This window comes from Brachyhypopomus gauderio, chromosome 17 (genome assembly GCF_052324685.1).
Source record: "Brachyhypopomus gauderio isolate BG-103 chromosome 17, BGAUD_0.2, whole genome shotgun sequence".
Lineage (NCBI taxonomy): Eukaryota > Metazoa > Chordata > Actinopteri > Gymnotiformes > Hypopomidae > Brachyhypopomus > Brachyhypopomus gauderio.
This window is the reverse complement of record NC_135227.1, coordinates 7009823-7024452: the sequence shown is the minus strand read 5'-3', so window position 1 is coordinate 7024452 and position 14630 is coordinate 7009823. Positions and strand designations below refer to the sequence as shown.

At 43.3% G+C, this 14630-nt stretch overlaps 1 protein-coding gene across 1 annotated transcript; it reads left to right on the top strand.

Annotated features, from left to right (window-relative positions):
* The first annotated feature begins 1577 nt into the window (after positions 1–1577).
* odc1 (ornithine decarboxylase 1) lies at positions 1578–6683 on the top strand. The gene is made up of 11 exons (XM_076978700.1): positions 1578–1738; positions 2860–3002; positions 3505–3638; positions 3753–3926; positions 4107–4279; positions 4392–4608; positions 4698–4781; positions 4900–5062; positions 5156–5271; positions 5414–5628; positions 5805–6683. Exons 3-11 carry the CDS (start codon positions 3537–3539, stop codon positions 5941–5943), a joined length of 1383 nt encoding a protein of 460 aa, XP_076834815.1. The 5' UTR covers positions 1578–1738; positions 2860–3002; positions 3505–3536; the 3' UTR covers positions 5944–6683.
* Positions 6684–14630: the final 7947 nt, after the last annotated feature.

The window sequence follows — 14630 nt, the reverse complement described above, 5'->3', positions numbered from 1 at the left end:
AGGATTCTGATATTTCACTTTAATTCAGGTTGAGATCATTTTGTTTCAGAGAGGTAATTAACTATGCCATGTGTCTCTGAATACTATGAAAGAGTGTTAAGTCTTTATCACTTATACATGCAAATTAATCCATATCAAAAGCCATAAAACCATCCGTGCAATAAATTAGCCCAAATCACATTATACACAATATATTTTCTTAGTCAAAATAAATGATTGTCAGGCATAGATGCAAATATCAGACGATCTCAAATCTTGCGGCCCTCCATGTACAACACGTTTATCGTGATTTTGTGTTGCTCTTATTTTGTCTGAGTTTACAGTATTTGGCAGACATTCTTATTCAAAATGACTTACACATATTTATCATGTGTGCTCCCTGGGCATTAAACCCACAACCTTAGTGTTACCAGTATGTTAATCCACCAGTCTCTAGTCCATAGCATGTCATGCTCCCAATGAAGAAAGTAGAAACTAAAAAAGTAATCTCAGGGCAGAAGAGCAGCAGGAGTAGCTGATCACGATGTAGCTCCTTCTACTTGAGACAAACACCATAATACTTCAGTAATGATACTTGCTCAGATTATACCTACCTGGTGCTAATAACTGGTAACACTATCTAGTGCATTCACAACATCCCGCAATGCACAGCAAACAGTAATGGGTAACAATAAACGCTGAGGCAGGGGTGGGTTAGTTGGACTGGGGTTGAAAACCCTATGGGGTACAGAGCTGCCACAATAAAGTGTGCCATTTAAAAAGATATGTATTATCTATGCACTTGACTTCTGAGCCACGACACTAGTTTCTCTCATGAGTCAACCGAGGACTTTACACAAAGCAGTGAAAAACATAATAGGTTAATGAGGTGTAGGGACTAACAGAGCACATTTTAGGCCTCTTCTTTGAGCAGCTGCATCATTATACCCTATTATTTTCAGCCATAGTATTTACGAAGGTGGTCTTAAGCCACTACTTTAAAATGCTTAAGAGGGTTATATGAGGCATAGGCCTATGCCTATGTCAGTGTGATCTATAACCTATTTCTAAATCAGCAGTAGGCTGTCAAGACACCAAAGAAAAGGCTGTGTTATAATGTGACAAAGTATTGTTCAAATCTCTCTTACATCACAGGATTTATCAACACTGGTTTGCCAACACTGAATCGGAAGAACATTCTTCTCACACCAACTTTCTTATGTGTCCTTGAGCTAACTCAGCTCAAAATAATTTTAAGACTTTCTAGGTGTTATAGGCATTACTTTTAGGACTCTTTAAAAAATAAAGGTCATCCCATCTCTGGAATCATAATGAGGTCATTTGAAAACCCCTCCCTGGGCTTAATTCAGCGATTTCTCATTTCAATACCTTCTCCCAGTAAAAGCTTACATTTCGCCCTCATACATGTACACATAAAGGTAAAATAAAAAAATTCATCTAACTGATAAAAAAATGTGTGTAACCCCAAAAGTGTAAAACCCGATCCTTCCTCTTTAAAAGACTAATGCAGCACGCCGGGGGCTCGAAGCAGACGAGTCAAAACCGGTTCTCAGACGGAAGGGAGGCCGGTTTCAGCTGGCGTGTTGCCGTGGAAACCCCAGAACTATATATGGTCGCCATCGTCTTGCCGGCTTCATTCATCACTGACTAGTAAGGATTACTACTAGCGTACAACAGCGGTCTTTCATTTCCACCATTCTGGTCTAATGGGAAAAACTCTTTGTAAATGCTTTTTAAGGTAGGTGGTACGAGTTTAAGTCAATTAACACCACACTGCTGGTCGTAACGTTTTCAGCCTGCTGAGCGGGCGAACTTAAAACTTTGCAGGAAGCAAAGGAGAGCGCAAAGAAGCCGGGGAGCGCAAAGATGAGCCAGAGATGCCAACGGTCTCTACAGCTACAGTTACTATAGTTACTTCATACAGTTCTAGTCGCTATAGTTACCTCATACGATTTAAGTCGCCCGCGGCATCGTCGCCCTCGGTATCTAAATGGGTTAGCTAGTCTAATGCTAACCAGATAGCTGGACTGACAAAAGCTAACGAGCTATGCTAGCGGTACCGGCGTTATCTGAACTAACGTTTCATCAGTACACGGCAAACAATGAGTTTATATATTTACTAGCGTCCATTAGTGTTTTTTAAATAAAGTGCCCACTTAGAGATGTAAGTTGTGTATATATGTAATATTAGTTGACGTTAGCCAACAGTCTAGCTAGTTATATATTTAAATATATATATTCTGATCCACGTGGCCTGACATTGCAGCGAAGCCATGAAACCCGGCAAGACGTTTGTTTTCAAAGTGCCACAGAACATTTGTTAATTCGACACCAGATAACAGTATTAAATAGTACTATTATATAAAGTAATGTTGGGTGTTTTTACTCCTCATACATGAATGAATGACTTGTGCGTCTGTGAGGTGCGCCGTGGCGTGTTTCATAAGATGCTTGCGTAGCACATATCCTCGTTCCTGCGCGCTAGCGGGCTGACGTCCCTGTGTGGCGTAACGGGAGCGCGTCCGGCGACGTCAGCCGGCGTCCCCGAAAACCGCGCGCGTCCCCGTTACTCGCGCGCCGTGTGTGTTCCGTTGTATGCGGGTGGCCCGTCACGTGCGTGACAGTGACCTGACGTCACATGTAATCTACGTGTTGATGGGATTCTATTGGTCAGTCATTTTATTTAGAAATTAAGTTGCTGCGTTTGTTACTGGTGTCATCATGGGTGGTAACCGCACTAATTTGTGGTGAAACATCCTGTTGTGCTTTGTGTTGGTACAAAAAGCAGCTGTCAGTATTTGAATGTATTCATACTGTGAATGAACTAGCCACTTACTCCTTAATGCCCCCTGCTTTTAGACTACTCGCTTGAGAAAAGCGCACACTGGCTACTCTGCTGGCCCTGGCCTTGAGGCTTATCTGAAAGGATTCAACTTCACTGGAGAGCCGCCTTGGGTGCTCTGAACCTAACCGTTTTGATAATTCCATCTCTTTCTATCCAAGTAAGTAAACATTTTGTTATCGAATGACCTGCAGTTATTTTGTGGAAAACATTGTTCTTTTTCAAAGCATCACACTGGTACACTCTTCTAACTCTTCTACCCCCTTTCTCCCTGTTTCTCTAGCCAAGTTATTGTATAAGCTATCCACATATCGTTGATAAACAGTACAGTAGCTGTAAAGTATCACATTTATTGCTTAATGTGTTGACTGTATAACTGTGTTTGTCTTTGTAGACTAGGTCATAAATTAGTGCTTATTGTGTAAAGCATGGTGCCAGTAGCACCAAGGTCACAGGTTCTATTCCCAGGGAGCACAATCACTTTTATACAGATAAACGTGTGTGTCGCTCTGGATAAGGGCGTCTTCCAAATTCCATAATTTTGAAGGAACAGATAAAGCTCTGTGCTGACGTAGTGCCCATCATGCAAGGCCACATGAATATGGCTCCCCCAGTGCAGGTTTTCTGAGACCATGTTTTAACACCATGTCCTTTTTCTGCAGTTTCGTTTGCAACTAAAACTTGAATTGCCATCATGACCACGTTCACTCCAACCGACATCGAGCTCACCTTCCTGGAGGAGGGATTCTGTGCTCGTGATAGCGTTGAGCAGATCATCAACGCGTCATCCCTGACTGTAAGTTTTCCATGTCACACTGCTTGTTTTGATGACGAGGTCATGTTTACCAACTGGTTTTTGTGTGTGTGTTTTGTACTGTGTTGGGTATTAACACTTTTGTTGGTCCTGCAGGACGACAAGGATGCCTTTTTTGTGGCAGACTTGGGGGACGTCTTTAAGAAGCACCTGAGATGGGTGCGTGCCCTGCCCCGGGTCACGCCCTTCTATGCCGTCAAGTGCAACGACAGCAGGGCTGTTGTGATGACGCTGGCGTCTTTGGGAGTTGGCTTTGACTGTGCAAGCAAGGTCTCAATAACTTTCATTCGTGTTCTCATTATTTTGAGTTGTCATTTGTAACTGAACTTGATTAATAATTCTAAAATAAATTAAAAATAACTGCATCAAATTTTAATGTCTGTAAAGGTGTAAAATGTACACGAGGAAAATGTTTTTGGCTTCAATGAGATTCTCCTTGTGTTTTCTTAGACGGAGATCCAGCTTGTGCAGTCACTGGGGGTGGAACCTGGCAGGATTATTTATGCAAACCCCTGCAAGCAGGTGTCTCAGATCAAATACGCCTCTGCTCATGGCGTGCGAATGATGACGTTCGACAGTGAAGTGGAGCTTATGAAGGTGTCTCGAAGCCACGACAATGCAAAGTGAGCATAACCTCGACCCCGGTTGTGGTATCACGCATTATGTCTACGCTCTGGTGTCTGTGTTGGTGTTTTAGTGCATGTGATCTGACCCTGGGCTGGTGTGTGTCTGCAGACTGGTGCTGCGCATTGCTACCGATGATTCCAAAGCGATGTGCAGGCTGAGCGTGAAGTTCGGGGCCACGTTGAAGAGCAGCAGGCAGCTACTGGAGCGGGCGAAGGAGCTGGGTCTGGACGTGGTTGGGGTCAGCTTCCACGTGGGCAGCGGCTGCACCGACCCAGAGTCCTACACCCAGGCCATCTCGGACGCCCGCTGTGTCTTTGACATGGGGGTAAGTTGCGACGTGCTGCCAGTTTGCTCGTCTGACAGGAGCTTTGAACGCAACCGTGGACTTAAACTGCAGTTTGCATCCTCCCTCAGGCAGAGGTGGGCTACAATATGACCCTACTGGATATCGGAGGAGGCTTTCCTGGCACCGAGGAGAACAAGCTGAAGTTTGAGGAGGTATTATATATTATTTTACATTGTTTTCCACAGTTTTTGGCAGCAAGGTTTTGTTGATCGCTGCTTCCTCTCCAGCTTTACTTGAAAATGCAAGATGTTTTTTTGTGTGTGTCCTTAGATTACTGCTGTGATCAACACTGCACTGGATAAGTACTTTTCCGCGGACTCTGGAGTGAAGATCATAGCCGAGCCTGGCCGATACTACGTAGCGTCTGCGTACACGCTGGCCGTCAGCATCATCGCAAAAAAGGTCATCATGAAGGAGCAGTTTGGCTCAGATGGTAGGAAAGTCTTTACTGGCGCGGCGTCTCCTGCAGTGATGTGCTCCTGACATGAACGCACCTTAATGCTGTTTGCTTCCCGCCCCTTCTCAGAGGAAGACGACGAGACCACTGACAGAACCCTCATGTACTATGTCAACGACGGTGTTTATGGTTCTTTCAACTGCATCTTGTTTGACCATGCACATGTGATGCCTGTCCTGCACAAGGTATGATACTAGACGTAGATACATTTGTGCTGTTAATTTTTGTATTTACTTATTTTTGTTTTTGAAGTCTGCAATTATTGCTGGTGCTATTGGTATTAATTGCTGGTATTAATGGTGCTACTGTTTGGGTTTGCACTTGCAGAAGCCCAAGCCTGATGAGCGCATGTACCCATGCAGTATCTGGGGACCGACCTGTGACGGGCTGGACCGCATCGTGGAGCAGTGCTCCCTGCCCGACATGCAGGTGGGAGACTGGCTGCTGTTTGAAAACATGGGCGCTTATACCGTGGCTGCCTCCTCCACCTTCAACGGGTTTCAGAAACCAGACATCCATTACATCATGTCTCGAGCAGCCTGGTAGGTTTTACATTTTCTTTGATTCCTCCGTCACGATGGTTTGAAATAAACTGAATTTCTTATTTTTCAAAGCCTTCTGTATCTAACTGAATCGATATGTCAAGAGAATTTCTCATTTTTGTCTCCCACCCCCCCCCCCCCCCCCCCCCCACCCCCCCCGTCTTCTGCGCCGCCAGGCAATGCATGCAGCAGATTCGTGTCCAGGGGATGCCCGCGCCACAGGAGGAACCGTCTCTGGGCAGCGTGCTGTCCCACTGCAGGCGTGAGAGCTGCCTGGAGCTGCAGGCTAAGCCCTGCGCACCTCGAGTCCTTTGAGCAGTCACCACACAGGGGACTTGGTACAGACAGACCACTGGTCAATTTACTGGCTAGTCAGACGACTGTACATGCATAACTGGTGGTGATGGAAGACACAAGTGTCCGTTTGATTAATAAGGATTAATTGTGGTGGTAGTGACGCTCATAATAAAACATTGTCCCATTTTACCTGTGCCAGTTCCATGGTGCAAACTCCCATAGTTACGTAGGCGCACATGATGACTCAGTCCTGTGGGTTATTTTATTTTATTATTTTTATTATTTTCTCTGTGCTTGCTTACTTTTTATACTTTGTGGAGAGGGCATAAGTGTATTTCAGTCTTGTGTGTTGGTTGAAGGTCTACTGCTGTGTCGAACCCCATTTTTAAGTACCTGCTATTAATTCAAAGCTATTTTATCACATTTGAACCACTACCAAGACCACTTTTTTACAGAAACTGAGGGGCATTGTTTTGAGTGGGGAAACGACATGATTTCTCAGATCTTGTTACTTGCGCGCACACACACACCTCTCTTGTTCTCATATTTTTAAGTTAACTTCCAAACTGCCTTTTTTTTATCTCTCTCTGTCAGTAAGTTAATAATTATTAATTAACATGATGACATTATGCATTTGAAAATGGATATGAAAGAGGTGGGATTGCACTCATTGCTTTCCTATGGAAACTTTGTTTTTAAAATATTTTGTATTTTTTTTTATATATATACACATATATAAATAAAACATGGCTGCCGAATGTGTGTGTTTTTGTATTATAATCTATATTGTGTATTATCAAACAGAACTCCTAGAGATGATTAAATCCAATATTCCTTTTGCCCTTTTCAGGGGGGGCAGAGTGGTGCTCTCATGTATTTAGAGGTCTTGGGTGAATGAATGGTTCTGATGAGATGTGTGGAGTGCGTAGTGAAAAGAGCAAAAGGCTTTTGATGAGCTATGCACCTTCATTAAGATGTTTGATTAAGCTACGCACCTTCATTAAGACATTTGATAAGCTACGCACTTTCATTAAGAACTTTGATAAGCTACGCACCTTCATTAAGAAAATTATCTATGAAATGAAATTTGTGTTTGCGCATAAGGCTTGTGTGCAGCACCTTGACTCGATGCTCTTCAGTCTTGATCATGTGATCTCTGAGCCCTCAAGCTCAAGAAGCCCTCTTCAAATTTCTGGGTGTGATCACTTCAAGCGGAGAAAGGTTTCGTCTCACAAGTATAAAGCATAACTGTCAGAAGATAATAGCTGACATTTGATCTTTTATTCATTAGTTTCATTATTAAATTTTAAATATTGCATTTGGTTCATGAATTTGTTTATTTACTAGTGAAACTAATTTCACAAATGCTTTCCTTTTCAAATTGGATTATTTCATACACACACTTGGATAATATGGGATAATTGCTTATCTTGGCGCATTACAATAGCTTTGTCCCTTCAGTTTTTCAATAATTTATTTTAATTCACTTCATATTAAAATGTAGATTTAAATCGCCCCATTCTTAGACTTAACCTGTTTCTTCTTCTTCCCCCTTTACTTTCAACTTAAATTTCTTTAACACTGCATGTAGAAACTCACTAATTAAAACATATAATGTGGCGAGTTTAAATTGTTGGGGGGGGGGGGGGGGGGTGTAAATGGACACAAATTAAGTATTATATCGTGATCGATCGCCAAGTATAAACGCAGGCTCGCGCGAGGTGTGCGAAGTCGCGCGCTACGGTCACTCGCGAAAGTATAATCCATTAATATAATAATTTATATTAATAATTAATATAATAATTTATATTCATTTATAATTTTTTTGCTGATGCTGGTCCAGCGTGTCGCGTGCCAGTGATTATGCCTCGGCGTGCCATAGGTTGCTGACCCCTGGTCTATATAATGGTCAGTGTTCCTTTCTTATTGTAACTCCAGTCTCTGTTGCTAGGTGGCAGTGTTTCTCTATGAACATCTAATCCAACGTGCAGCAGTTCAGTGGTCAGAAATTAGAGTGACAAACTGTTACAGCATAATGTACGAATATGCCATGAATTTTTTAATATCTCGTTTCCAAATGTTTCTTCAGTGAACTTCAGACACACATGGAGTTTACGCTTCAGTCTAGGTTGTAACATCCTTCCACTTCCAGCCATATGAGCTCTGTATGAATGTTCAGTTTGTCCATCACTTCAGTCGCAGCTTGGACTCTCTAGTTTCCTACTGACAGATATAGACATGACTCACTGTTGCTCGACACGCTTCACAGGTTTGCCAGTTCCATTCACTGTTCCTGTCTCATTCAACTTGTGTTTCATCAATTCCACACGCAGCTCCTTTTTGGCTGCCATCTCGAGTTTGACAGCTCCTGCTCATCATTCTTGTTAGAAAATCCCTCGCTGGTACTTTCTCCAGTGTCCCCCATTAAGGGAACCACTCATCGTATGTGTCCCAGGCCGGATGTAGTCAGCAGTAGCCCTTGGTTAATAAGGTTGTATAATCATTTATGCTTATGCATGTTCTGCATTGTGATGCCAATATGTAGGGGTGGGTGGGGGGGGGGGGGGGGGGGGTTGCATGCATTTAGGCCATTGTCTCTAAGAAAAAGGGTTCTCATTCCTCTAAGGAGGATCATCAGAGAACGAATGACACGTCAAAGTTTGCACGGCCTTTTAATTCTATGCTGAAATGCACTGGACCATTGGCAACTGAAATCACAGCTACACCTTGACTCCAGTATACCCACCTTCACATCATTTGGTGACAACTATACTCCTAGGGGTTCCTTTAAATCCAAATTAAGACTGCACGTCCTGTTCCTGGACATCCCAATACATATGTATACAATAAACAAAAGCAAACAATAAGAAACATACATCATTGACTCATACATATGGCGCTGTTTATTTGTTTGTTTATTGTTACGTGCACGTATAGGCCAGTGTTTTTACAGATGCAGCCTGCGAGTGGAGCCTTGCCTTGCCACTAGAGGGCGGAGAGAGAGAGAGAGAGAGAGAGAGAGAGAGAGAGAGAGAGAGAGAGAGAGAGAGAGAGAGAGAGAGAGAGAGAGAGAGAGAGAGAGAGACCACCGAGGAAGAGCAGCTTGAGCCATGCTGCTCTAGGCTAAAATGTTTGGTGTGTCAACCTGGGATGGGAGTTGAGCTATGAGCTATATTCTGATTCTATGGAAATGAGTTTTGGAATTTAGTTATAACTGGTGTTCTTGTTATTTTTGTTGGTTCTGGTGCTGGATGGGTAGGGATGAGTGCGCTCCTACATATCCACCATGTACTGTGGGCCTTACCTTGTTTAGACACATTAGGTAAGAGCTGGACATCAACCTTTGTATATTTTGATTATTACAGTAGGAAAAGATAGTGTTTTTGTTTTCTTAGGTTTAGACATTTAGTTGTTGTTTTCTAGTGTTTTCTAGCTTAAGGTGTGTTTGTTTTGTTCTTTGCTTTGGTGTTGTGCAGGGTCCAGTTTTTCCTTGTTATTTATGTATCTATATATGTGTTAAATATTTCATAGTAAAAAGGTATTGACCTTAGATATTTTGTGGTTATTTTCTCTTCCACACCATCTCAAAGTCTCACCTTCACCTATTTAACCTGCTTGCCCATCTCCACATGTATATACTCCTCTTATATTATATATACTCCTCTTACCCCCCTAGACAGAGCCTCAGGGTTTTGTAACATTATGTTTTGCATTGCACAGTCCCTGTCAGCAGCAAAGCAAGAACTGTTGTTTGCAGCATACACAGAGATGATTTTGGATCTGAATCAATGAAATAGTGGTTGATCTGTTGCTCTTGAACACAACCACCTGGGAGACAGCCTAGAAGTAAAACTGTATCCTGCTTTTGAGAGGTGATGCACTCAGACCTGATTCATCATGGCAAGGTTTAGAATTGTGTGGTTACAATTATAATATTGGACTTGTACTTCTGTGCAACACCTAAATATTGTTGGATGTGTTCATGGAAAGATTCTTGCTATTTTTTGGTTTGCTGGTGAATGTGAGTCAGTCCAACAGCCCATGAACGCGGCATTCAAGAGTGAGCAGGATTGTGTGACCCCTGCGGACTCATGAAACGCTGTAATAATGGAAAATCAATATTTAGTGAGCCTAACCCAGGATATAAGACACCATGATTGTTCATGGAGCTTGATTAGCTCATTCCATGAAATCGTTCTGCAGATGGTATGCTGTGGTCATCTTTTGAGCTGGATTATTGTGCTAAGCGCGATTCATCACTCCAGAGAACATGCCTCCACTGCTTTAAATCGTGATTTATTCCCCTGCATCCCACGCTTTGCATTGCACTTGGTGATGTATGGCTTGGATGCAGCTGCTTGACCATAGAAACCCATTCCATGAAGCTCTCTGCGCACTGTTCTTGAGCTAATCTGAAGGCCACATGAAGTTTGGATGTCTGTAGTGATTGACTCTGCAGAAAGTTGGTGACTTCTTCGCACAATGCGCTTCAGCATCCACTGACCCCGCTCCGTCAGTTCACTGAGCTCCTGAGAGCGACCCATTCATTCACAAATGTTTGTAATGCATAGGTGCTTAATTTTATACTCCATTGGCCATGGAAGTGATTAGAACAAATGATTCCTATATTTTGGATGGGTGAGCGACAGACATCCCAAGTCTCCCGGAAGCTGTGGGAGTCTCCCGCATTTCGGTAGTGTCTCCCTGATACCCGCGAGTCACATATAATCTCCCGGAATTCAGAACGAGTGACCCACACAAACGCGCACACAGGCGACAGACTCTTTTTTCCTCTAATCGCGAGTGGGAAGGAGAGAGAGGGGGTTCTGATTGGCCTGTTCTCCGCTCAACAACTTACTTATATTCGCCGCCACTCCCCCATCCCCCCGGCTCAACAACTTAACCTCCGGGGTTAAATCCTCCGGGGTTAAATCAACTTTTGCAACTTGGGATGCCTGGAGTGAATACTTTTGACAACATAGTAAGATAATACTTTATTGATGCTGAAGGAAATTGCACAAATGTAAAGGGAGATGCTGACCTTTGATAGCTGTCACTGTAGATTCATTCTTGTCCTCCAAATGGAATGTTTCTCTTTTTCATTAACTCTAGGATCTTGTAGGTAAGTGTCCCCAGATCTTAGCAGGCATGGCTCACACATAGGAAGTCAAAGCTGAGGCGGAGGAGGAGGATGAATGTCAGGTGACAGTCTTCAAAGATGTGGACTAAGACTGCCCAAATGTTGTGATTGAAGGTGACCCTGGTTCTGTGTTTTCAAAGGCTGATGGTCATAGCCACTGGCCAGCCTGGGTCTCGTCGGTATGATGTTCTAGAATGAATCTCTTGAGTGTTTTATAGCAGGCAATTATTGAGCCACTTTTGCTACTCTAGTCTTGTTTTGCAGGTCGTCCAAGAGATGATGCTGTGACGAGAGTTGAGATATCTGTTTGATTCATCACATGAACTAACAATCAGGACTGTGAAGCATGACTGAATGGATCATTCAGTTCAATGGCTTGAGTTTTATTTTTCAATTGAAAGATTATATAATGTAATCTGCAGTTGTTCCAGTCTATGTATGATATTCTCCTGGGACAGCTCATTCAAACACAATTTCATTTGTAGTTTTTTAATTATTATTTCAGAATGTTTTAGTAATTAGTCAAATTTATGAACAAAAATGAGCTTTTACCTGTCACAAAGTAGCTCCTGACCCCTCCTTTGGGCCTGTGTATATGTGGTCTGCGTCCGTTTATTGTCCATATATGTATTTCCTTTGGGTGTGGTTTAGTGTGCGTGCATCGATCCTCTCACCTGTGTCTCGTCTTGTTAACGTCAAGCAGTTTACTTGGGTCTAGGTTATTTTGATACATATATATATGTGTGTGTGTGTGTGTGTGTGTGTGTGTGTGTGTGTGTGTGTGACATAAACGTTGCTTGTTTTTGTCGAGTCTTCATACGTGTTGTGTCCAGCTACGTTTATAAAGCGCTAACTGTGCAGCTTCCTAGCTAGCTATTGGATGTATAGAAGCGTGTTTTGGAATAAATCGTAATGGAAAATCCTGAGGAGGGAAACTTAACATCGCAACAGACAATAACTCAGGTCGGTCTGTTAACATTGACCACACAGTTTTTACTTTCTGTTTCTCCCTTAAGCCCACCATCCAGCACCTACCCGCAGAGTCCCCTAAAGGGCTAGACCCCTCTGGACTGTATTTCGTGAATACTATATTTCACATCCAAAGTGACTGATTCCAGGGATGCCCCACATCCTGAAATATATGTACATATTTTAGTTGGAAGCATTACTGTCATAGTCTCACTTTAAAGTCACTTTAAGTAAAAACTGGCACAACTCACCCCACTCTCCCCTAATGCTTGTCCGTTAGGGATTCGCTAGTGTAGTGAGTTGAAGGGGCGTGTTTAAGTGCAGAGATTGCACCTGCAAAGGATTGTAGTTTGATTAGGGCAACCAGTTAAAATGAGGGGCAATGTTAGAGGAGACAGGCTTGTTTGGGTTGCGAAAACTGTGGCGAGTTGTGAGCGGTACTTAGATTGGGGCATACTGACAGTCACGCTGTCTACATTCTGAACAGGGCTGCACTCACTTTATCCTAAATTCCAACACTTTTCAAACCTGGAACACAATGCAACATTAATGTTCGTCAGATAAAGTGTTTCTTTATACTACCACATATCGTTTCTGACAACACTGCAAAGAATGTGACGCGGCAAGTATAAACGCCTCCGCCGTTCGCACAGGTTCGCGTGGGTTCGTGCTACGGTCACTCACGAAAGTATAATCCATAATAAATAATCCAGCCTTGCCAGTGGAGGCATGGAAGTGTTTGGTTATTTACCAGAATCTTGGAAGGTCAGAAGATGCCTGAGGAGTGGAGACGAAGCATAATGGTACCGATTTTCAAGAATAAGGGCGATGTTCAGAGCTGGAGAACAAAGTTGATCAGTCACAGCCTGAAAATCTGGGAAAGAGTAGTGGAAGCTAGGCTTAGAGGAGAGGTAGAGATCTGTGAGCAGCAGTATGGTTTCATGCCAGCTAAGTGCACCACAGATGCTATGTTTGCTTTGAGTGTGTTAATGGAGAAGTATAGGGAAGGACAGAAGGAGTTACATTGTGTGTTTGTTGACTTAGAGAAAGCTTATGGTAGAGTACCGAGACAGGAGCTGTGTTATTGTATGAGGAAGTCAGGAGTAGCAGAAAAGTATGTGAGGGTCGTGAAGGATATGTATGAGAACAGTGTGACAGCAGTGAGATGTGTGGTAGGAATGACAGACGGGTTTAAAGTGGGGGTAGGACTACATCAGGGATCAGCCCTGAGTCCCTTCCTGTTCACAAATGTCATGGACAGACTGATGGACGAGGTTAGGCAGGAGTCCCCTTGGACTATGATGTTTGCTGATGACATTGTGATCTGTAGTGAGAGTAGGGAGCAGGTGGAGGTGAGCTTGGAAAGATGGAGATATGCTTTGGAGAGCAGGGCAATGAAAGTGAGCAGGAGTAAAACAGAGTACATGTGTGTGAATGAGAGGGCAGACGGTGGACAGGTCCAGTTACAAGGAGTTGATTTGGTGAAGGTTGACGAGTTTACCTACTTAGGGTCGAGGGTACAGAGTAATCGAGGAAGTGAAAGAGAGGTAAAGAAGAGAGTGAGGCAGGGTGATGTGGATGACATAAAGTGTCTGGGGTGATCTGTGATAGAAGGGTGTTGGCTGGAATGAAAGGAAAGATCTATAGGAATGTAGTGAGACCTGCTATGTTGTATGGACTGGAGACAGTGGCACTGAAAAAGAGACAGGTGAGGGAGATGGAGGTGTCTGAGATGAAGATGTTGAGATTCTCATTTGGAGTGACAAGGAAGGATAGGATCAGAAATTAGTTTATTAGAGGATCAGCAGATGTAGCATGTTTTGGAGATAAAGTTAGAGAAGCGAGATTGAGATGGTTTGGACATGTACAGAGGAGGGAGGAGAGGTATATTGGTAGGAGGGTCTTGAGGATGGAACTACCAGGCAAGAGGAGGAGAGGTAGACCTAAGAGGAGGTTTATGGATGCAGTGGTAGAGGATATGAGAGTGGTCGGTGTGTCAGTGGAGGACACTCAGGACAGGGCCAGATGGAGGAGTTTGATCCGCTGTGGCGACCCCTAAACGGGAATTGCTGAAAGAAGAAGAAGAAGAAGAAGAAGAAGAAGAAGAAGAAATCCAGCCTTGATGCGGCTCAGGGATTATGTCACATGCAGCGCCGTGCGGCCGTAGTGCCTGTAAATTTAAATTTTAATGGTCCAATGAAGGTAATTAAAAAACCAGGACATTTCCTCACTTAAAAAAAAAAAAAACCTGGGACGCCCAGGACAGGAGGTGAAATACGAACATGTCCCAGGAAATACGGACGTTTAGTCTCCCTACTTTAAGAGAGCTGGACTGTTTGCCATACCTAGCCACGGAACGTTTAACGGCTTCGGCTCTTTCGGCGGGGTCTTTATACATCTTGTCGTTTTGTCTCGAAATGCTTCTTAATGCTGGAAGTTCAGCACGCAACGTTGTCATTGCACAGTGTACACACATCAGTCATCTCTTGTAACGCGGTAGGATAACTAAATTTAAACATGGGTCTGTGGCAGGAGCTGAGTGTAGAGCGTTGAGGAGCGATTTTGATTGGAGGATTGTGCTCTCTGTCTGAGATTT

Excerpts from the sequence above, each read along its gene's own strand:
- odc1 (XM_076978700.1), top strand. The coding sequence starts at position 3,537 with ATGACCACGTTCACTCCAACCGACATCGAGCTCACCTTCCTGGAGGAG. Across the intron at positions 4,782-4,899 it reads ACAAGCTGAAGTTTGAGGAG|ATTACTGCTGTGATCAACAC; the intron begins GTATTATATATT and ends GTGTGTCCTTAG. Across the intron at positions 5,272-5,413 it reads TGATGCCTGTCCTGCACAAG|AAGCCCAAGCCTGATGAGCG; the intron begins GTATGATACTAG and ends TTGCACTTGCAG.